General features: G+C 41.2%; 1 protein-coding gene across 2 annotated transcripts in view; it reads left to right on the forward strand.

The window, feature by feature from the left end:
• DAPK1 (death associated protein kinase 1) overlaps positions 1–24,717 on the forward strand; it is a gene marked incomplete at both ends in the record, with an annotated part of 94,254 nt that overhangs the window by 60,335 nt on the left and 9,202 nt on the right. For both annotated transcript variants that reach the window (XM_084277979.1, XM_084277980.1), the window contains 12 exons: positions 434–553; positions 1,891–1,989; positions 3,013–3,111; positions 4,306–4,404; positions 5,912–6,109; positions 7,123–7,320; positions 9,752–9,850; positions 14,476–14,553; positions 16,972–17,194; positions 19,487–19,675; positions 21,500–21,697; positions 23,889–24,027. In XM_084277979.1, the coding sequence (XP_084134105.1) occupies positions 434–553; positions 1,891–1,989; positions 3,013–3,111; positions 4,306–4,404; positions 5,912–6,109; positions 7,123–7,320; positions 9,752–9,850; positions 14,476–14,553; positions 16,972–17,194; positions 19,487–19,675; positions 21,500–21,697; positions 23,889–24,027 (1,739 nt within the window). The remainder of the gene's footprint in view (positions 1–433; positions 554–1,890; positions 1,990–3,012; positions 3,112–4,305; positions 4,405–5,911; positions 6,110–7,122; positions 7,321–9,751; positions 9,851–14,475; positions 14,554–16,971; positions 17,195–19,486; positions 19,676–21,499; positions 21,698–23,888; positions 24,028–24,717) is intronic.

A 24,717-nucleotide genomic window follows, 5' to 3' on the forward strand; every position in this document is an offset into this window, starting at 1 on the left:
TTCCTGGATGGTGTGAAATCTGATACTCCTGTGTGTATTTGTGTACCTCTTGGGATTTCTTTAAAGTTCACGTATATGCATGGAGTTAGTTTCATTCCATGCAAGTATTATACCTATTGAAACTCCTAGGAGGAAAAAGAAAACCGACCTAATAAAAGAAGTCTGTTTAGAATCTCTGTGAGGTACTGGTTTGTGTGAGAAGAGGAGGAAAGCATATTGTACTAGAAAAAGTGAGGGGGTTTTCGGTGTGGGTTTTCAAATAACATGCGTACATGTTAGCCATATGCTTCACAAAGGATTACAACTTGCAGCTGAAGCACTTTTAAGACTGAACATTTTACTTTTAAATTTTTTTAGATGTCTTGGCAGCTGTTGAGATAGGGATTTTTTCCTTCCAGCTAACAACTTTTCTTCTTTCGCATTTAATTACAAGGATGAGGAAGATTCTTTTGTGATGAAAGCTATTATTCATGCCATCAATGATGACAATGTTCCTGGATTACAGCACCTTCTGGGATCTCTGACAAATTACGATGTCAATCAACCCAATAAGGTAGTGTGGGTCTGTGTTGAGGTGCGTGGGGGGCTAACTATCACGCTGTTGAATAGAGCAACACAGTTGTAAAATAGAAATGTAACACCTGAAATGAAAAGGAGAAGACAAGTGCATGGGAAAGTAATTCTGCCTTTCTTTAGGAGAAGTTTTAATGTGTTCTGTGTTCAGTCTTCTCAAACTACCTGAAAATAGAGTCCAAAATGTCAGGGGGTTTTGCCTAGTCCTTCGAAAAAGTATTAATCCAACCTGCTGCCAAGAGCAGTGGTATATCAGATTTCTGCCTTTGCTTTTGCCTGCGGTTGTTTCTTGTGGCAGATTAAGATTGCACAAAATGTAGGAATAACCAGATGGCCAAGACTGACTTTGCAAAGCACTGTTACAAACAAAAGTCCGTACTGCAGAAACTGGTGATGTGAATGTAATGTTAGATTGTGTCATTCATTTTCAGAAATGAAATGACTTGCCTCCTACAGTATTTCAGTGTACTGCTGCTGTACCAACAGAAGTATTGGAACGGAGTCTAAGAGGCTAAAGCTCTGTTGCTGGCTCTGCTGTTTAATCATAGAATATCCTGGTTGGAAGGGATCCGTAAGGATCATCACATCCACCATGCATCAGCTTCACATTTTTCTTCTTACATGCAAATAAACTAGTTTCTCTAGTTACTTAGACAAGTAGCCATCATTCATAGATGCTGATTACATCTTTAGAGCTATTGCTAATTTCATTTTTTACTGCAGTACACATTACCAGGTGATCATCTTTGCTCTAATTTTCACTTTTTTGAATGGTTATACTGACCTTCATGATAAAGTCCTTTGAGAAATACTCTTGAGGAGCACTGTGAAAATAAAGCCTTTGTTTACACTGACAGCCTCCTGAACCTTTCAAGAAATCACTGTATTCTTTGTTTTAATGGTGCAATCCCATTTAATTTTCCACATGTTGCTGGTGGCTTGTGCCTTTGAGATGGTGTGGCAGACACTTTACATAATCTGGTTTAAAATGCAGATATAAAGAAGTAGCTAAGGAGAACATCATTACTAAATTGGGCTAATGAGAATTTACACTAATATTCCTCATTTGAAAAGCGTGCCTTTAATGTGTGGTGTTTCCTTTATCGTATGTGAATTTATTTAAAAACCATGGAAAACTGTTGTGCAATGATTTCTTTGGACAAAGGGACAAATTATTTTCTATACAGCATTCCCTGAAGACTTAATTTGAAACTGGAAATCCGGAGAGGCCATTCGAAGTCTGCCTTCTATTCCACATTCTTTTCTTCATCTTTCAAAAATTAAATACATTGTTCTTGCTCTTATTTTCGTTGTTAGCATGGAACACCCCCACTACTGATTGCTGCTGGCTGTGGAAACATTCAGATGCTTCAGTTACTTCTAAAGCGCGGGTCCCGTATTGATGTCCAAGATAAGGTCAGAGTTCTGCTTTGTCACCATTCTGTATAAGTTTTGAATACAGTTATCAGAGGGCAAGCGGTTCAGACCAAGTTGTATTGGAGGTGAAAATAATCTGGGCTGTATAGCCTGTTTCCTGTCTTCCACAGCAAAAAAAGATAAAAGCAAATCTTTAATTATTTCTTTTATTACTGGAGAATATTGTCTGGTTTGGATCATTTTATTAGCTGAAGTAATTTGAATGATATTAATCTTAATATGTAGTTCGTGCCTACAGAATTGCCTCAATTAGTTCAAATTAGTGAGTGCCCTAAATCATGGTGGTGAACTTTAATATGGAATGATAAATGCACATTTTACCAGTGGTGAATATTGCAACTAAAACTTGTATGTCATGGAGGGTATGCTTTGCAAGAAGCTTTTTTCAAAATGTGTTTTAACTATCTAGGGTTCATGTAAAGCAAACTTGATGCTCTGTGTGCTTCTCTGCCTAATAGATGGTAAAGTAAGCAGCAGAAAGGTTTTTTATCTCATGAACATTCTTTCCGGAAAACTCCCTGACACTGGAGAAGAGCCTTACCCTTCCAAACAGTTAGTGATCCTGTTAAATCATCTTTGCATAGAGGACTTCTTGTCAACTTTCATAGAATCACAGACTGGTTTGGATTGGAAAGGACCTCGGAACTCATCTAGTTCCACTTCTCCTGCCATGGGCAGGGACAGCCTCCACTAGACCAGGTTGCCTAAAGCCCCATCCAACCTGGCCTTGAACACTGCCAGGGAGGGGACAGCCACAGCTTCTCTGGGCAGCCTGTGCCAGGGCCTCTCTGTCATCATTGTTGGTATGTGGGGTTGTTGAACCAGTTTGAAAGTGGTGTTTGGTTGTTTGGGTTTTTTTAAAAAGTTAATATGTTCCTTTAAACTTGAATAGCCCTTCAATATATCTGTGTACATCTAAGTGCATGTATATGTATACCTTCATTGAAAATCGAGAATTAGGATTCTAAATTAATAACATCTGTAATCAAACACTTTCTGCAGGCTGGATCTAATGCAATCTATTGGGCTTCTCGACATGGTCATGTAGAAACGCTCAAATTTCTCAATGATAATAAATGCCCTTTGGATGTTAAGGATAAGGTAAGAAAAATTCTTTTTATTTTCCATGCAGAGACCCATTTTCAGTTGGGTTTTTTTGTTTGTTTGTTTAATAAATTTATCTTAGCAAAGAGAGAGGTCTCACAATTGGAATCATTTTCAGCTGTGCCATAATTCCAAGAGTGTGATGGCTTTTTAATGTGGTTTTATAAGCTGACATATAGGGCTCTGATAACACAGCTTTAAAGTAGCTGAATGTACCGATTATTTTCCTGACAAATGTTAACCAAGCATGCATATTAAATGTGGTGAGTACATGGTGGGTAGGTGGGGAAGTACAAACCTAAATTAATTTTCACTTTGAAGGGTAGATTTCTCATTGGAACTCGGGATAAAATCGTGATTCTGTTTCTCATTCCTCTTGATTGAAAATCACTTTGGTCTGACAAGTAAATTTGACTGTTATGAGGTTGAGTATAATGAAGCCTAACAATTCATATCTGATGAGCACTTACCTTGTCTCCAGCGGTGTTACTTGAGCAACATTTATCCTAGAGACTAGTTGCTGTTAAATTTTACACCACAGTGATGTTTTTATACTAGCCAAGGCTCCAGTATACAGGCAATTGTACTTGCAAAACACGGTTTGCTTTGTTGAGGGAACAACTGCAAAGCAAGTCACATTAGCAGAATTATTACCCAACTCCGGATAGGCCTACTAAGAAAGAAGTTCCTTTCTTAATAAAAATACCTCTTTTTTCGCCCAAGTAATTTCAACAAAAGGTTGCAAATAATTGCATGTAATGACCAAAATATGCCAGGATATACAACAGTGTTAGGCCGACCCCTTACATTTGTATTTAGAGGGCAGAGGGGGCGGCATGTGGAAATAGTATGAATAGAAATAAGACGTCTGTTCCAACACCCAATTGCACAGGCTGCTGCCTCCTCATATTGCTCAGAAATCCCATTTTGGCTGTGACCTTGAACAAATTAGGTAGGAAAAATCAGTTCTGAAAAAGGAAGGGCTTTGAAGAAATAACCTGTCAGGTGGTGATGTACCTGTCTCGTACAACTAGAGTTTGTAAACTGGAGATCTCTGCTGACCGCAGATGTGCCACTGGGTTACGGGGATGGGGGAGTATGCCATGCAGCGTGCAGGCACTCAGGCTGAACACAGTGTGTATCTGGGGGTGACCTATGAGATTGCACTGGCATGTTCTTCTGTAATTGCAGTCTGGGGAAACAGCTCTCCATGTTGCAGCTCGGTATGGGCATGTGGATGTGGTTCAGTTTCTCTGTAGCATCGGATCTAATCCAAACTTTCAAGACAAGGTGAGTCGTGGACACTGGGGTTTTTTTCAACAAATAAGGCTTTAGTATGAGCAGTCAAAATTCTTAGTCTTGCCTTGCAGCATCTGGCATGTTTGCATTTGGACAAACAACAACAGAATCACAGAGGTTTCAATACCTCTTAATAGATGAAGGCTGTTCAAAAACAGTGTGCATGAACCAACTGTTGTTGTAAAACACAAGTTCTCTTGAAAATTAAAGCTTAAAGATGGAAAACTCAACAGCACGAAGGTATGGGAAGTGATGTGTGCTCTGTGAGTTCAGTTAAAGCTTTTATTAGTTTTTGTATTGACTTCAGCTAATTTTTAGTTATCGTGGGACTTTCTGAAGCGTCAAGCACTCATTTTTGAAATTGAGATGAGTGCTCAGGAGGGCTTCCTTACAGCTCTGAACTCTTGTGAGAAAACAGGAAAGAAAAGGCTTAATAGAAAGAAAAAAAGCAAGCATCTATTTGATCCAAATTTAACTGTGAGTGGAATTCCCACAAGCCTCCCCAGCTGCTGCATCCCCTCGGACTACAGCACAGCAGCAGGCCAAGGGACCACAGGACTTGTTGTTCAACTATTTATTTTTCCATAGATTTTTACAGAAACATCAAATGCAGTCTGAGAACTCTTAACTTCAGCATCGATTGTCTCCTCAATATTTTCCAGTTACAGAAAGGATATCCCATTTCTTAGAATTTGATAGAATTACTTTTTTGGATTGAACATCTTGCTTTTTAGTGGGTTGCTCCCAGTACCATATTTTTGTGTAACATGTGAGTTTCTTAATGATGTTCCACATAACTGTTATGAAGTATGGGGAGACTGAAGCTGAATATTTTGAAGTTTTCTGGGTTCAAGCAAAAAGCAGATTAGAACTTCAGTCACAACTGAACTCAAAATGCCTAGTTTCAAAGGCTTGTTGTGGTGCACATATAAAGGACTCGGGTTTGTACATACCCAGGTCACTGCCTACACTCCTAAATCACTAGGATGTGGTCTTTGAACATGCTAAGCAGAGCGCTTTGCCTCAAACTGCTAGTGGGATCGGCATCTCATTGGTGAGCAATCTGTTTTAAACACTGGATTAGTCCCTCAGCACGCGGGATGTTGAAGTTGCTTATGAATGAGGATCAGTTTTGAAGTGAGAGAACCAAGATAGTTAGCTTCAGGAGCCACGGAAACATCAAAACTAAGATTGCTGACGTGCAAGGTGTCGTTAGTAGATATTTCTGTGGTGAGAAACATGGACTCTCAGAATCCAGGTAAAGATTAAAATCTGATGCATTAGCTGTAATCACTTAGCACGTCAGCAGGAGTTACTCTTGCTTTGAAAATGTCAGCATAAGCAATTACATCTTTTTATAAGACTACTTAGTCGACTGTCTTTTTTTGTTTTGTGTCATCTTCATGAATTTCTCAGTTAAGCTGGGGAATTGTTCCTCCTCCCATGTGGCTCAGCCGTGCTGTTTTTGGTTGGGTTTTTTTTTCCCCCGTGTTGATAGGAAGAAGAAACCCCACTGCACTGTGCTGCTTGGCATGGCTACCACTCCGTTGCCAAAGCGCTCTGCGAAGCAGGTTGCAGTGTGAACATCAAAAACAAAGAAGGGGAGACTCCGCTCCTGACAGCATCTGCTCGGGGTTACCACGATATTGTGGAATGCTTGACAGAACACGGGGCAGATCTTGACGCAACAGACAAGGTGAGTTTGAGTTGCTCGTGGTTCAGAGATCACAGGTGTCACGCAGACCTACTTCTGAATTGCTCCCTTTGAATGCTGCAGGCCAGCATGGTTTCCCTGACGTAGGTTCTCTGAGCTGTTCCCGTGGAGGCTGTTGATGACTGCAGTAGTCTTTGAAGTTTCCCACTGATTGTTTTTCCAGGATTGGGTTTTTGCTGATTCGTTATCACTTTACAAATTATCACTTTATGAGTAACACTGTAAAAAATGGCAGGAACATTAGGTTCTGTAATTGGTAATAAGCTATTAACTTAAGAAGGGAAAAAGATGGACTGCATGCCTTTGATTCCTATGGTTTGGATAAATCACACCTATTTCCAGTAAGCTAAATTCCATCTGTTTAAAAATACAAATCTGTTTGATCCAGAATCATTTTTTGTCTTTCACGGTGTAATCCCAACAAATACATTTTGCATTTCAGCGCTGATGCTTTTGTTATGCTTGTCATTTTAGCTACATTTATGGCTGATAGTTGCTAAATAGTTACTAAAACAACTAAAGAAAAATGCTTTTGTTTTTAAAGAATTTATTTGTTCCTCTCAGTTGCATTGTTTCTTTAGGTTGCCCCACAGAGAGAGAAAGTTCTGTCTCTGTAATGTTGCTGATTGCTAAACAGATTGCATGGCTTTTGCCACTGAGGTCTGTCAGTAAACACTAGAGTGGTTTACAGCTGGTTGTTACAGTTGGTTGCTCTCCCAACTCCAACAGAAGTCATCAGTAGAGAGTGTGTATTTGCATTTCATCCATTCTGTTGCAAAGCCCACTGGCTTAACAGAAATTCGTTTTCATCCCATAGCTGATTTCTTCAGCCAGATACCATGCATCTCCCTTCCTCCTTCAAAATAAAAGTAAGAAAAATTGCAATTCTTGAGGCAGGAATATGCACTCAGCAGCACAAAATGGCTGCAGCTTTGCACAATGCTTTGTTTTTTGGCATTACTAAATCCCTCTCACAAGCTGCGTTGTGATTTCAGGATGGTCATATAGCCCTACACCTTGCTGTGAGAAGATGTCAGATAGAAGTAGTTAAAACTCTCATCAATCAAGGATGCTTCGTAGATTTCCAAGACCGGCATGGGAACACGCCCTTGCACGTGGCCTGCAAAGATGGGAATGTGCCCATTGTGATGGCACTCTGTGAAGCAAGCTGTAATTTGGATGTCACTAATAAGGTAAATGGAATACAGGTACAGAACTACTGTGCTTAGTAGCTCACCTGTTGCATTAGATGACCTTTTCCAATTATGAAAATGGCATTTTCCTTCTATTTCTTTTCTCTCTTAAAGTGGTCAGATGCAAAGCACCAAATGACTCAGCTTGCAAAGTTACCTGTTTGTTTCAGTTGAATAGGTAATTAAAGATCCATGAAGAAAGAGTCTAAATGCATTATCATGGTTATTTTGCCACTCAACTATAATGTTTGATGTATATGCCAACCTTCTTTCCTAGCTGTGTAGCTTTGCTTTGCAGATTACATCTAGACACTGAAGAACGAATGAATGGCCCAAGCTGGTGTTGATTTGCTGTGATTTAATAACAGTAATTTATATACAAATTGAAGACTAGCACGTTTTTATGAAAAAATCTGCTTTGAATTCTTCCACATTGTATAACAAGATCTGCACTGTCATGTATTACCAAATTGAAATCAAGTGCAGGTTTTATTCCTTGCTATAGAAATATGTGTTATATTGGCTGTTTTCTGTTTTTTCTGCATTGAGTTGATTAATTAAACTAATCAAAATAATCCTAATCAAATATCTATCTTAGAATAGAATGGCTTTAATTTATCTGCTAAACCAGTCGTCACTGGCAGGGTGCAGGAAATTGCGGAATTAAAATGCAGTTCAGAATGAAAAAGCACTTTCTAAAGAGAACATCTGATACCCTGTCCCTAAACTTTGAGATACTAGTGCCTTCCTTGCATCTTCTGCTGTGCTAGTGCCGCAGCATATGAATTTCGTGCTTTACAGGTCTGACATTCTGGCTTGTCTCCTAGAGATACTTCAGAGAAAAGTAAGCAGTTTTAGGAAACTGTGGTTAGTTTGAATAGGTGAGAGTCAGCCATTGGACTCTGGTGACAAGCTGTGGGGCTAAGGACTTGATATTTAGCTCTGAGAGTCTTTCTCTGCCCAGCTTATTCTTAGGGGTATCTGTAATTTTTTATTTGGGTGTTGTATCTTAACTTGCATTTTTTTTAAAGTATGATTTCTCTTAATCAAATTTTGCTAATTAGCATTTCCATTTACTACCAGAGCAACGACTTTCTTAGCCAGATAAAGAGAGTTGTGGGGCTTTTAGCTTTAATAATTAAAATCATCAGCTGCCAAGTGAAAAAACTCCCCGTCCTGCCTTTGAGCTTAAACTTGATTGACTAGGCAATTAAATCCAGGTCCACAGCTGAGGACACATTTTGGGGAAGGTGAGTTAATGCAGCACAAGGCTGGATTAGCAACTCCCTTCATAATGGAGAGCTAGGATGAGTGGCCTGGTCACGAGCACGCTGTGGAAAAAGCAATCTTCAGGTGCTCAGTAGCGGTGGGATTATGGCTACAGAAACTGTGGTGAATGTTTGTGTCCCATTATCCTTTCAGGAGCCATGTATAGTGGAGTGATTTTTGGAGTGCTCTTTATTTGAAAGGGTGAGTTTGGGTCTTACCAAATAGGAAGTGTTTCTGCTGGTCCCCTGCAGCAGCAAGCCCTGTAGCGCGAGGACGTTAAGGTAACAACTGCCTGCCCTTGGTCCTCACGCCTGGCGCCGTCCCACATGCACAGAACACCGACTGGAGGTGCCGTTTGTTTCCTCCATTGCCTCTGTGCAGCAGGAGATCCTACGCGCCCGTTTGAATTGGGGCGTAGGGCTTTGAGGAGCCAGACATCTCTTCAGGTGTGAGAAAGTTAGCTTTGCTTTCAAAGTTTGTTCCTGAATGTAGGGGTGAAACAGGGAGAACAGTGTTCAAAGCATGAAAATGCCTAAGGGGAGTTTACACAAGCAGAGAGTGGATAGTAGCGATGCTTCTAACAGCAGCTCTGAACATGAAAGACCAGAAGTGAATGTCATAAGAACTTGTTGTCAGTGGAGAGATTCAGGAGGAAGAGCAAAAATCGAGGAAAGAATATCTACAGCACTTTCCTTCATTCACTGAAAGCACAGATTCCTTCAGGCTGAGTTCTTGGCTTCATCACTTTTGTTGCTTTGGGTGGAAGGGGGGAGACTGCTGATAAGTAGTCTTCAGTAATACTTGGATTGAAACAGAATCCAGAGCTTTAAAGATTAAGGACTTTGTGTTGCTTAACTGGTTCATATTTAATTAAGCAAAATGGAGTTAAATTTACTGGGAATTGGGAAGCAAGGCTCAAATATACCCAAAAACTCCAAGGATTCGTCCACAGTTGTGAGGGATTTAGCTATAAAGTGGTTTCCCATTTTCCAAGTAGTTCTTAATTGAGCTTTAAGCAATTGTGCTTAAGCTTTTTTCTTACACTTTTTGCAAGACTTTCGCTGTGTATCATTATGCATAATTGTACAGTACGTTTGATTATTTGCAAAATTAGGAGTGAAGTTCTTCGACTAATATAATAACATCTTTTTACCCCATGTAGTATGGAAGAACACCCTTACATCTGGCAGCAAACAATGGCATTCTTGATGTTGTCCGGTTCCTGTGTCTTACTGGTGCCAATGTAGAAGCTTTAACATCTGTAAGTACTGAGGGATACTGTTACGCTACGTGATAGTAGGAAAATAATTAGTCTCTTGCGGTGGAGGACGGCAGCCATCAGTGGTCTAATATAACTGCATTTTCAAATAATTCAGGAAAAAATGTTAGGCTATTGAATATCCACAGCTTGAAAAGCATTCTCTGTTGTCCACTGGTTCCCTTCTCACAACTAAAGTTGAAACTGATTAAGGTGCAGTAAAGCTACCACTTCATCTACACCAAAGAATTTCTTCACCTAAGAGTTACTTGTAGCTTTGTTTTTTCTGTAAGCACAGTGGACCACTGTCAATAACAGGTATGTCGTTTCACATCAGGTACAGTTACCATACAAATTTATTGTATGTATCTTAAATACTTTCTTGCTTTGGGGTGATTAAAAAGTTCTATTTTTGTGTGGGTGCATAGATGAGTGAACTAGCATGCAAGTATCCTTGTAAAGCAAATCATTTATGTCAGACCAGCCAGCACCACTCCTTCCAGTTAGCACCAATGAAGGTATTTCTCATTCTCACTTCAGTGAGAAATGCCCTCTCAGCTGACATATCCACAGCAGGAAAGAAGTGGTGTTCGTCATGCAGACGTCACACACACATGACACATTATAGGCATCATACACTCCTTTACCTGTGGTTTGCACAAACTGTCTGTGTTTTATTTTCAGACACATTGGACCGGTTTACATTGCTACTCGTCCTAACGAATGCTTTCTGCTCAGAATTGACTATTACTCTGTACACTGAAATAATGTAGTGATTGGGTTTTAGTTGAGTCCATGTTTTTTCAAAGTTCTCCTTTCAGAGTATCCCTCAGACAGCTGAAGTGGAGGTTAAAAAATATGGAGGTTGAGGTTGCTTTACCTGTTTGGTAGAAAATACAGTTATTTAATCGTTTGGTTGGTGGTTTTTTCCATGTACATTTAGCACTGCTTTTTTCCTGTAAGAATGTATCTTGCATAGCCTGAGGAAGCCAATGAACATGGCTTCAATAAGCTTGTCATCTAAAAATGACTTTTGATACCTGTGAGATTGCAGATTGCCACATGTACACTATTAATCAATAATAATGATTAATAATGCAGCGGACTTTGCGGGGTGTTTTATATAATCTTCCTGTGTCACCCGTTTCTGACCCTTTGTCTTTTATTTTTCGTTTTCCTTTCCCACCCTTTACCCCCTTGCCCCTTCCTTTCCCCCACCACCCTTTTCCCCCCTCCCAGTGTCTGTGTTGGTATAATTGTCCATGTGGACCCTGTCCTTCCAAGATAAAAGTACTTTTTATCTCTTTAGTTCAGATCAGTTTTAAGGAGGCAACAAAGTAAATAGTGCCAATCCTAAATCTGGCAGGAGAAACAGACTGAATACACCTGCCTCTCCCATTATTCCGGCAGTGTTGTGGCAGAGAGAAGGGAAGAGAAGAGGAAGGGAGGAAGTGCATGTGGTGATTTTGATAGCATCTCGGTTTTGCATTAGTTTGCTAGGTGGATGTTAAACTGTTCTGAAAAGTCTTATTAACAGCTCTTTCCATGCCAGTGCAGTAGGATTAATTTCCTTTTTCTTCTCTCAGAATGCCATTTCTGAGGAATGAACTTTCTCAGCACTGTTACGTAGCTGGACTGCAGAATGATTTCACTACTCCCTCCCACTCCAGGCTAAAACCCATTTCAGGACTAGTTCAATTTTAAAAAACATTCATTAATTTAAATTTAAGTGACCTCAGAAAACCTTATACGCCTAGAGCATAGGATTTGAATATCCCCCAAAAATTCTTTGTGTTCACATCCTAGCCGGCACCATCTTCTTGGCTTCTCCTCACAGAAATTTCTAAAACTGTGCCAAGTTTATAATTGTTGGTTTGTCTTAAAAGCTTTGAATGAATCTTTCAGATGGCCAGTTAAACTGAGGATCATCTCTTGGGGGCATAGTTGCCTGATTTGCTAGGAGAAGGCCAAGCAAAGCAGTATTACCACCAGGAGTGAAATACCTTTCTTGGTATCCTGTAGCCCTTCTCAGAGGCAAGCTTTGCTTAGGCATTGCTGTTCCAGTGTGTAGACACCCTGAACTTTTCAAGAAAGTTTGAATAGGAAAATAAATTAAGAAAACCCATTTGCTTGTTGCTTGTATTTTTTAACTCCTGTGCTCTGCAGTTCATTGCACAGTAGACATCCAGAGAATCAAACAGCCTCATCTTGTTTACAGTTTTGGACAGAAAAAAAAAAGAAAAAGATAACTTTGTTCTGTTACTTTCTTTTTCATGGAAGCAAATGCTTTTTCTACCTGTTACAGCAATCAATAAATTGAGCTTCCAGATCTGAGTCTAAATTTTCAACGGACACATGAACTGAACTGCTAGCATGTGTCAATGTAAACATCTCAAAATGCTTTTTTGGGGGTACATTTGACCCTGAGTTCTTCTGCTGTACCCTGTTGCCAGTGCTGCGGGGTATCCTTTATCTACTTCACTGGCCTTTCTGCCTGTCTTGTTTACTGATCTGATGACCATGGACTTCCAAAGTGATGCTTGTCAGGCACTGCTCCATAAGGGAAGGTGAGCCAGGAACTTGTAAAAAACAAGGCAAGCAGGAGCAGTGATGGCACCACCAACAAGGGCCCAGTCCCACAATACCAAGCAAGGCAAGTAACGCAGGTTCAGTGAGCGCAACCAGCTTCAGCCAAGAGACCAGACAGCCACACAAGTCCACAACAGTGAGGCAGGTCTGTGGTTAAGTCAAGGTCAGGAATTGTGCTCAGTGGCCATGATCAACCAAGGGTCTAGTGATCGCTAGGCAAGTCCATAGTGAAGAGAGAGGTTCAGAGTGAACCCTGGGAGTCAAGGCCCTGATCAGTGGGATGCATGGCCACGGGCATGCATGTAGCTGTAGTGTTGTTCAGTTGAGGACCAAGGGGCAAAAGTCTCAGGCTACAAAAGCCTTTGTTTCAGGACTTCTTTCTTTACAGCAGTCTGAAGAAAGATTAGAGAGCTGTATCAGGCAATTGGTCTTGAGCTCAGGAACCTGTTAAGAAGTGGGGAGGGAACTCTGGGTCATAACAGTGCCATCCCACTGTTAGAGGTAGGCTTGCTCTGTGCAGACATTTGCTTAAACTTTCACCAGTTTGAACCATTCCTGTTGCTGTTTTTCTAATTTTGGGAGCAGTCACCTCCAACCCATTATCACCATACAGGTAACACTCACACATCAGGGTGCTGAAGGCCCCGTCTTGTTACTACGGGAATTCTTAGGAAAGGGATCAAGGCTTTCCCTTTGCGTGAATGTTTCGGATTTCTTTGGATGTGCCCCATGCTGGAAGCTCAGGAAGCACTAGAAGTATCGAAGCAGTTTTCCCAATGTCAGGCTGGCTGCACTGCCTCTAGACAGCTTGTCCTCTCATATAGCAGGCACTTAGGACTAACTGGGATTTGGAGTTTAGGGTCAAAGAGTCTTCCCCTTTGATACACCTTCTCTAAGGAAAATTGATTCAAAAGTACATTTAGGTGTTTCTTTACTAAAGTTACATGCCATCTGTGGGAGGAATTTAAGGGTATTGGTTCAATCTTAGTCAGTTCACACTATCAAACTACAATTTTGGCTGTTTGTCGCTAATGTTCTGTTCCCATTCTATCTGCATTATGTGAAGTTCTCAAGTGCATAATAACTCCTGGAGAAACATGTAGGTGGACACTCAATTGTCAAAGACACTTATTTCATATGTAGAGATAATAATTACAGTGACATCAGGAACTACTTAAGACAATGCAGGTTTCACATGAAAACTAGTAAAATCACAGACAGAATCCCAAGAAAGAGATCTTCACTTTACAGTGGTGCTACTTATTAATCAAAAGCTCTTCTCTGAGAGAGTGAAAGAAGCAAAATGCTCATAAATTTAATGTGATAATAACCAGAATTTAAACCAACACAATAGCATTAATGTAGTTGTAAGAGCTGCAAGTAGTGAGCAGTTTTTCTTTCAGCCTACTTAATATTAAAACTGCTGATCTGTGAAACACGGGTAATTAAATGGCAGGACCAGAATGCTGAAGGCAGTTTTGCAGTCCCTTTTAAATTTGTCAGTGCGACTTAAACCTCATCCCTTACAAAGTTCTTGCTCTTTGGAAACCTCTGGTGACTGATACACGGCTGTCTTTGCTTATCTGTTAGTAAACAAAATTCACCTGCTTTTCATGTGAGTGAATATGCTTGTGTGTTCCCTCTTTGTGAACTGTGTGAACTTGCAGACCTGTTCGGTGTGTAATATCTAGCAATCGATATCATCCTCTCACTGGTGAGAAGAGGAATTCAGACAGGGAGTGTTGGCATCACTCTCAGACTCTGAATTCAAAATACCTTGCTACAGATGCCAGTTTATAAAATAAATAATATTTTCCTGTGTTCTACAGTGTTATTTTTTTGACAGTTGAAAACAACAGGGATTCTGGTGAGGGGTAACTGTTACTGGTTGTTGGTTTTGGGGGGTTTTTTTTTCCTCTTCTCCATATTTCATTTTCATCTGACAGCAGTTCTGTCACTGCCTTGAGCAGCTGAGCTATGTTATTTTTTTACTATGGGCAAAAGGAAAGAATTGCTGCTAATAATTTGTGTTTTAACAGGATGGGAAAACAGCAGAAGATCTCGCCAGAGCTGAACAGCATGAACATGTAGCTAGTCTGCTTGCAAGACTTAAAAAGGTTGGGAATGTTTGGATTTTAACTGAGGTCTTCATGTTTTTAGCAATACCAAGAAAAGTTTGGTATGGGAAATCATACAAACAGATAATCAAAGCCACTCTAAAATGCTGTTTCAAAATTCCCTCCTGGTGTCTTTGATTGTTTGGATTTAGGTGGGTTTTTCTTTTCACTTTTAATTCAGGATTATACCTTCAGTTAAAGCTAGTATCTACATATTACCAAGAACAGCTAAGCTAGTGTGCACCACTGATCTATTTTATCCTGTCTTTGACAATACCTAGCAAAGCATCTGAGGTGTTTAGAATAAACTGGAAAATGAACTAGTAAGAATTAGCACGTCCCACGAGAGGACTTATTTCCCCACCATCACCATTGTAGTTAGATTAAGGTTATTAAGGATGAGGCGTTTGTGCTCCTTCTGGAAATTCTCATACTGTGTGGAATAGTTGCATAAACTCTCCACATCTTCTTTTAATTGTGCAATTTCAGTATCTCCAAATCCCCTGAAAACTAGAACACAAAGCTGATCTGGTCTTGTTGTAAGGCAGTATGTCTGACACATCTGATATGCATTGATTACTCTGGATTGGGAGCATCACTCATGCCGTGAAGACTCAGGGACCATGTGCCTGGAGATGGCAGGCAACAACCAGAATAAACAAAACAGTCCTGTTTTAATTATGCTAATGAGTCAGTGGAAAACTGAATTAGATTAATGTTTCAGAGTAGTAATAGAATATGGTATGTAGCCAGGCATTGCCAAGGTGGAAGTACAATCATGTTCTTTAGTCCTTCCAGTAAATCTGTACTTGGGAATACTGTAAAATGCATCAGTGAAGATGTCAGAAAGTGGCAAAGCTCAGGCATCCTTTTCAATGGGTTTGTAAGTTCCTCACAGCAGGATGACAGGTTTAGTCATGATGTAAATATGGAACTAATATGAACTGACCTAGAACAAAAGTAAGGAGATCAGATAAATCTCTTCTGCAAGAGATGCTAGTAGCTGTAACTATCTTCTTGATAGGACAGCATACTTAATTATTGAAGGCCTGCCTACCTACATGGGGAAAATGTGAGGTAATTGTACACTTCATCAGAGTATATTTTGCAACAGAGTAGCTGATCAACTAAAATTAATAAACTACATCAATATTCTAGTACTATTCAAAGTGGTCAACATCATCTAGTAGGGACCGTGTATACCTGATGCTTATTTTCAGTACCTGTGAAGGGTTTTACCCCTACCAGAGCACACATAAGAACCCCCCATCACAGGGGCTTTTGCAGGGGATTCAGTACTAGCCATGACAGGGTACAGTATTTGAATGGTGACTAACTTATTTAATAAATACCTGTTAGCAAGGAAGGAACTAAATTATATGCAGTACTATTTCTGTCAAATTTCTCAGCTCACTTGCTGCATGCTTTTAATTTTGGGGGGCTGTAGGTGCCTGCTTAATGACTCATCTTCGATGTTAAACTCAGTACTAATGCAAAACAACAGAGCCTCTCAGCCTCAAATTTGGGGGAATGAAGGAAGAGAAGATGAAAGTAGTTCTTTTGTCCTTTCACCTTTCTGCTATCTCCATTGCCTTAAACCAGGTCTTTCTGTGGCAGGAGGCATTGATAGCATGCTCTCCAGCACTGTGTGACCTTGTTGAGTTGGTTTTCCAAGCTCAGCTTGCATGAGAAATGGAGCACCCGTGTCTGATTGCCTCTTGCTGGGCAAAGAGAAAAGACAGATTGGATATGTTCATTGCCAGCTCTGTCTTTGTCAGGAGCAAAAGGAGTGTCTTTCCAATACTACAAGACAAGATACAGCGGGATAATGGGGGAGCCCAGGGTGCAAAACTCTTCTGGGGGAGATGTGGTTGGGTTTGAGGAAGGACTGTGCTGGAGGGTGAGATTGCAGCTGTGGGAGAGACAGTGAATGCACACAGAAGGCAAACTGTGAGAAGGGAATTGTAGGCAGGCAGATCTGTTGAATCCTGGGAGTAAAGAGGGAGATCACACTAGTGGATGTACACTTGCAGTAGAGTGATAGAAAAATGGAAGGCGAGTAGTATGTGAGAGGTCTTTTAAGGAAAAGAAGAATAAATGTGTGGGGAATGGGGGGATAGTAGTGGTTTGGGGAAAGCAGTATTTACCTTCCCAAGAACTCAAATGGAAATGCACAGCTGGGAGGATGGAGAGGGAAGATACAAATTGTCCCTTATACAAGCAAGCACTTGGCTGTGCCTTGTCTACCTGTCCCTGCCTTCATGCCCAGCACCTGATCAGGTGCATGATCAAGCATGTGAAGTGATCCAGATGAATACCAGCCTGTCAAGAAAGCATTATGTAAACCTTATGTTTTGAGTTTGTTCGGAGGCAGAAGTTCCTTGCCACATGTCCTGATTTGTTCATGTTAAATTTCAGGATACGCACCGGGGGCTTTTTATCCAGCAGCTGCGTCACACACAGAATCCACAGCCCCGGATCAAACTGAAGCTGTTTGGACACTCTGGTGCTGGGAAAACAACCCTTGTGGAGTCCCTCAAGTGTGGCCTGATACGAAGCTTTTTTCGGAGGAGGCGGCCTAGGCTCTCCTCAACAAACTCAACCAGATTCCCCCCATCTCCTCTGTCTTCCAAACCTTCAGGTATGGCTTCCAGGCTGTAATGTTCGAATGAGAAAACATTGTCCTCTTAGTCTTTGTAGCTCCTAAGGAAGGGCTGTTGGCTGCACTGCAGAAGACAGGAGAGGCTGAGCGTGTAAGAGAGAAAAGCATATTGGAGAGGGTATTGACTTCTCTGTGGGCAGGCCCATACCTAAAGTAAGAGTGAAGAGGAGGGTGTGGGAGTAGTTAAGGTTTTGTCTTACTCACGTGCTGCGTAAGTGAGCTGGGAGAGTGGAGGACAGGACTTGTGAACACTGGCGCTTACTGCTCACAAAAAGTTCTAGGCTATGAATGTCAGTGCTGTGACCAGATTCCACCATTGTGGTTTGGGGGATCATATTTTGTGCCCCTTTTTGTTTGAGTAGCCTCAAAAACCAGTGCAAAACTGTAAGAGTTGCTGCATCTTTATGTCGTCCTTAAGTAATAACAGGATTCAGAACTGCTGCTGATGCCTTGGATTGGAAGGTACAGGGTTGCATTAGCCCAGTTAGAGGTGTCTGAAATAGTCTCCAAACCAGGTAAAAATGGACTTTTTCTGAAGTAAATGGGTGCAAATAAAAGGAAATTTTTCCCATGTAGCACCAGTTGGTCTGTGTGAAAGAGAGAGAAACTGCAGGATCTGGAGGAACTGTCTAGGTTTACACTTCAGCATGTGCCTGGCTTTAGAAGAACTCACAAATGTGGTAGAAGGACACTGGAAAGAGCAGTGAACTATTTCTCCCAGATCCCTTTACTAACACTGAAAGGCTGTGCAGTGTACACAGGCTAAGCAGGCACTTTGAGGAGCCTTTGGACAGTACTTGCCAGTTTAGGTTTCATTCATCACTTTTAAGTAACGTTAGAACAGTGCTAGTCACACATTTCATCCCTACTTTCTGGTCACCTGAGGAAGCCATAAGGTATTCATAGAGTAGCTTAACAAGACAAGATACCTGTCAACAAAGATGGTTATTGCATTTGCTCTTCACTTAGAGTAAGGGGCTCACATCTGTGAAAACAGAGTAAAGGAATTGATCAAAATTAAACAATCTGAAGTCCTTGATTTATGCATCTTAATTTCCTGTGTCATACAAGAGGAGGTAAGTCACTCAAGGGGTTCCTGGAGGCATTGCAGGAGGGTTTTTGGCTGAAGACAGATTTTTAAAGATTTCTTTTTTTTTAATGCTGGTACTAGAACCAGAGGGTAGGTCATGTAGTCAGACACATAGGCAAATCATTATAGAAATCATGGCAAATTTGAAGCATGCACGTAAAAAATAACTTTCCTAGATATAAAGACGGAAAGTTGTCCAGTGCTCTGCACTCTTGAAATCTGTGCAGCTCTGTGCAAGCAAAGCTACTATGGCATTGGCTTAGTGTTTGGATTTTGGGGTTTTGCGTGTTCCAGTATCTTCTTTCTGGATTAAAATAGTTATACAATGTTATTTAAAAGTTAGGGGTCGAGTGGCATAGTCAGATAAATGTTTAAACCAGCACAGCTTGGTCTATGTGCTTAGCTTTGTTTAAATTCTGTAGGAGTAACGTGCCTGGATTCACACCATATTTATTTACAAGGCACTAAAGATTTAAATACTACAACTGGAAGATGAAACATGAAAGTATACTTACACAGCTGATGGGGTGGGGTGTTTCTTTCTGCATGAAAACCCGAGTACTCGATGTAGCATCTGGTGGAGGAAAGAAATCTTTCCTCTCTCCACTAGATGGTGCAAGCCAATTAAAAAGCCCCTTTGTTTCTCTTACGGGAATCTGAATTAAGCATGACCTCAACCTGCTTATTAGTTAAATGATTTTGATTAAGGGCCGGCTTTTCTCCCCCACTTCCCATGAAGCAGTTGGTACACTGTGGCAATTTTATTCTAACTTACAGGGGGGGTGGAAATCAGTATTTGTCATTTCTGTGCCAATAAAAACAGCCCATGCTATGAAACTGCAGCCTGTATTTAAAAAAGCTGTATATCTTTGCTAACGTGGAACAGCTTTAACTATTGCAGTTAATTCCTAAATCGCTGAGGTTTTTCTGTGCTTCCCAGCAGTATATCTGCTAAAGGGCAGTAAGTGTTACATGGGATCATTCGAGGATTTTTTCCTTTTCATCGCTCAGAATAAGGCTGTGGCTGTGTGTGCTCACAGCTTGGTAATCATCTCCTTTCTTTGAAGAGCAAGACCGGTTTGGGTTTTTTTAATCAGCTTTTAAGCCTTGGATACTTATTGAAGTGATCTAGTTGTGATTTTCACATGGTTTGTAATCTCATTTTCCTTTCCCTGACCCAGTTTCAGTAAGCATTACGAATCTTTATCCTGGATGTGAGAATGTCAGCGTGAGAAGCCGTAGTATGATGTTTGAGCCGGGCCTGACCAAAGGGGTGTTGGAAGCTTTCGTTTCACCTGCTCATCACTCTCACTTTTCTGCTGATGACCAGTCCACCAAGGCCATTGACATTCAGAATGCCTGCTTGCATGGTAAGCTGGGCAGTGTGGTTAATGTCGAGTTATTTGGTATGAAAAAAGAAACAATCTGACTTGATATGATAGTGACTGTGGTTGAGAATTCAGCACTGGGGGGTTTGTTTTGTTTAAACAGAAAGTAAATCCACAGGAAGTTCTCTACCTGTAATACACACAGAAGTCACTTGTGTCAGATCCTTACACAAAAAAATGTTTTTGAGATGGGTAAGTGGGGCAGGAGGAAGGAGGGATTTTGTATAATAGGAGTGAATTGGAAGATCAGCTACTGGTGTGAAGGTTCCTTCACCTCCACTGTATGTCCTTTGGGGATTTTATCAGATTTAATCTGGTCCTATAGACCCAGGTGTCCTCAACATGTGAGTAGGAGTGGTTCCCAGCTGTATGAGGACCTACCATTCTTGCCCCGGGACGAGGCTGGAGCCTGTTTGATGAGCCCTGGAGCTCACCAAACGTGGTGAGTGGAACTTCTGGGATTGTTTTGAGTTTGACTTTTTCTGAAAGGAAGCTAACTTCTCTGCAATTGAAACCACTAGATAGTAAAAAGGGTCAGTCAGAGAAGTTGTCCTATATAGCTTGTCATATATGTCATAAGTAGTTGTCATATGTGACTTTTGGCTGCGAAGCCCATGCAAGCTGTGCATATACACCCCCCACCATACTAATCGTTATATAGGTGGTAAGACCTCTCCTACTAGGATCTCTTTTTAATAAGGAGAATGTTTTGCATGCATTAACAGCTGCGAATTCGAGGCTGAGTCAGGGTAAATCAAGATTTTATTCTAGAGAGAGAGGCCTATTTGTGAATGCAGTTACATGCACACTAACACACGCAGCAACAAAACGTTTGTCCTAGATGCTGAAAAGTTTGGCATGTCGCTCAACCCTGTTCTTTGTCCAGGCTAATTTCCTCTTTCAGTCTAATTTGAAACCAAGTCAAATTCTGCAGCAAAATAGGCTTGTGCAACAGGCTGCCAGAAGGGGTTTCTTTTCTTTCTCTGTGCTGTTTGACTATATGTATAGAAGGAAAGTGTGCACATGGCTGAGCTCTGGAGAGCTGTACTCAAAACAGCAGGCTTGAGGTTTATGGCTTCTCCTCTTCAAGAAGTTTAAGGTGCATCTTTATCAGCAGTTATTTAAGTAGAGGTGGTACAAGTGTGTTAGACTTCACCCTAATCAGATGGTGAGTGGGAGGTGCTGTATGGTACAACACAGTAATAGTACTTTCACCTGAAGGTAAAAGAAGCACCGTGCTGTTGGAATCATCAGCACAGTGAGTCTTCAGTCCTGACGTAACAACATTGTGATGTGAATAGATAGGACAATCCTGTAAAGCAAAGTGGCTTCTTTGAGAATGTGCTTCAGCTGGTTTTCATACCAGTGGCGGTTTGTTAAGAGGAAAAATTAATAAAAATGTGGAGCTTTTTGGGGTGAGCAGGAAAACAGTGAGAGCCATTATTCTTGTTTTTCAGGGGAATTAAAAGAGCGGTTGCTGTTGTGCAAGGTGGAAGCCAATTTAATGTATAAGTCTGCAGATGTTTAGCAAACAGGTGCTCCCATGTGGCATCCAGCTGAATGTGCTAGAGAAGTGAATGTGAGAGAGGAACAGGTTGTGAGGATCCACTTCTCAGCCTCTGAAACTGACTGAAACCCATTCCCTTTGTTCATGATTGCACTTGCAGCCTGGCTTTCTCACATGCACACAGTTTATCCTTGTAAAAGTTTAAATCAGGGTAACTCTTGTTTGTCTTTCCATGGCATAAAGATGCTTCATGCTTACTGACAAAGTGTGATCTCTTTGTCTGTTTGTCTCTTTTTCAGGAGTTGGTGATTTCAGCATCTGGGAATTTTCTGGGAATCCCGTGTATTTCTGCTGTTACGATTATTTTGCTGCAAATGATCCCACTGCAATTCACATAGTGCTTTTTAGCCTGGAGGAGCCTTATGAAATCCAGTTAAACCAAGTGACCTTTTGGCTCAGTTTCCTGAAATCATTAGTCCCAGTTGAGGAGCCTATAGGTATGGTCTTCTGCCTGTTAATGAAATATTAGGGGGCAACAGGATAAAGATTCCTGTGTTCCTCTGCAACTTCATACGTCCTACTTGTTGAGTGCTGTAGTGTGTCTTCGTACCCATGTATTCCAACAAACGTTACACAAAGTGTCATAGAGAAATCTTATCAGTGGAACAAGCCTGAAGAGTTGTACACACTGCTTAGTCCAACTAAAAAGAGCCATGAGGTACAGTGCAGCCTCTTGTGGCTCTGGGATTTACATCTGTAAATGGCAGGTGAAGTTTAATGTCAGATAAGCCATAAGCTGTATGGAACGTTGTTTCAGAGAGTTGGATGCATTTAAAACCAGTTTTATAAGCTTTGCTTAAATTCTGCTAACATCTAAGCCCAATGTTTACAGCATAAGTTGGTCTTGTCAGTGAGAACAGGACAGAAAGATGTTGTGCTGTTAGCTCTTAGGACGTGCCGCTTTAATATCTTTAACCAGAGTTGTGTTTGGGCTTTACATGCACCTTTGGTGCATCAGGGTGTACAAAAACTAGCGTTCCTAGTAAATTTGACCTTGCATATTCACAGACTTTGCTCAGGTTTTAAGTAAGTTTACTTGTTTTATAAAAAGCGTTCCAGCAAACCAGAAGTTACTTGGCAGGCAAATAAATCAATTTGGTGCTTTGGGGTTTTTTTTCCATAAAAGGTCTGTAGATCTAGGTATGTAAACACATACCATGTAGCTTGCCAAGAGTTTGTGTCTGAGCATTGGTCTGCAGACTGCGATACTTACATGGATGAGTGAAGCTTGCGTGTGTCTTGGTTCTACAAATCAAACTGTTACTCCAGCCAGTAGATGTAACTCAGTGCTCATGGACATTTATAATGCTGCTAGGGACTCGCTAGACCAGCATATTAAATACTTCCATGTTGCAAAGTTCAATTAAATGCTTACATATTGCAAAACTCTTTTTGTTTTCTGCTCAACTCTGTATGCATTTTCTCAGCCAGATAATGGTAATGATGAACCAAATCAGACCTTCAGTTTTCAGTTCAGGCATCTGCATGTCTGTCATTTTCCATTGTAGGCCGAGTCGCAAGGTTAACCATATGAGCGGTTGGATCTCACTGATGGGACGTTACTTCTGGAAGTAAAAGCTCAAAAATCTGCAGAAAAGTAACAAAGCTGAAAATACAGTTAGTTTGCCCTTGCTGAAAGCTTTTCACGACTCCTCAGTCTGGCGAGGAAACTTAGTTCTTGGTTTGACCATCTTAGGATCTGAGTTAGTTGTTACTTGTTGCTGATCTAATTATCGGCATCACTCAGATACTTTGCTTAAATCCGAGTTTAGCTTGGGTACCTGTGCATGCCTGTGGCCTTCAGCTGCCCCCACCGAAAACCAGTTCACGATTACAAAATACTTGTCTTGAAGTACTACACAGAGCTTTGAGAAAATGTGACTTTCTGTGAAGGAAACAAAATTCCTTAGCTCTTACTTGATGAAAACTGAGCGGCTTCGTTAGACTAAGCCAGCAGGATCGGGTGTACTGTCTCTTAAATTAGCCTCATGATGTCTCTTCTTTTCCGAAAGATCAGTTTGAGAAAAGATTGAAAACTGTGTGTTCTTTACTGTCACCTCATTCATGCCATTTGTATCTTTCTTTCTCATTCTTTTCCATGGTTTCTGCCAGGCTTTCCTACTTAACTCTCACCTAAGTGAGAGGTCATTGTTTGTGTAAGTACTGCAAAATAGCATTCATACCGATGTATGAATGTTGTAGACATTTTGTGTTCTACTTACAACCCTCTGCTCTGTACCTGTAGCATTAGGGACCATCCAAAGACTACGGGAAACCCTTTTGAGAAGCTGTTATTTGCTCTGTTTTTCCTCACGCTGTCATAGTCTGTAGTTCATAGATACGTCGTTAGCATTATTGATCAGTACTTTTGTTAAAACGATGAAGTGGTGTAATACCAGGGTAGCCAATGTTCCTCAAAGAGCCCAGCTGCCCAAATTGGACATTATATAGGTAATCCTATAGGCAGACTGACAGCCAGAGCACCAGCAGTGTAAGCACAGCCTGGCTATGCTTAAGAGTTGGTAAATCCACTGCAGCAGCGATGGGTACGAAGAAGGTAACGGGCTCAGTGGGACGGCCGTCACCACAGGTGAGTCCTGGGTGACGCTGCCATTGCCTCTCTTGCAGCGTTTGGCGGGAAGCTGAAGTGCCCCCTGCGTGTCGTTCTGGTCGCCACACATGCTGACATCGTGAATCTTCCTCGGCCTGTCGCGGGGGAGTTCTGGTATGACAAAGACATGTCGCTGCTGAAAGAAGTCAGGAACAGGTAAGTGGGGAGTGGATTGGTACGTAGTGTTTGAGTATGTCAGCTGGAAAGGAAAAGCCACTAACATGTTCAGGAATGTTACAAAGATTTGTACCTGGCTTACCCTTCGCCGCCCTGTAATCTTTTGAGTATGCTGAGGAAGCTCAGGTTGTGCAAAAATTGAAACATTTACCAGTGTTACAGTGACCAGGCTGCTGTGAGTGAATTAAAATGAGCTACATAGTGCAAAAACAAGTTGGGGCTCAGGAAGTCTCACCTTGTAAGCACTGGAGTACATCCAAAGGCCAATATCAGCCATCCCACTAACACGTTGTCTGACACCTTGGTGCTCAGGTTTTGCACTGGTCTCAGAACAATGGGCAGTTCTCAGCTACAGCCTCGGGGTGTAGGAGAGGAAGCCTTACCAGAGAACCATCCTTTGCTCTGAAAAAACCTAAACCCTGCCTGGAGATACTCCATATGCAGCTTCGAAGAGTTGTTGTGGAGTAGCACAGGTGACAAGGTTGGCCAAGAGATACCTTGAAGTTAGGGAGACTTCTAGCCTTCTTCAGCAAATGTTTGGAGAGTGTGCTAGTTGTAGATAAATATGTGAAGGATTTTACAGATATAACCACCTTATAAAGTAACAGTAATTTATATTTCAGTGGGCACCTAAGTGGGTAACACGTGGTGTGAGGAACCATCCGTACC

Source organism: Gallinula chloropus, assembly GCF_964237585.1.
Source record: "Gallinula chloropus genome assembly, chromosome: Z".
NCBI lineage: Eukaryota > Metazoa > Chordata > Aves > Gruiformes > Rallidae > Gallinula > Gallinula chloropus.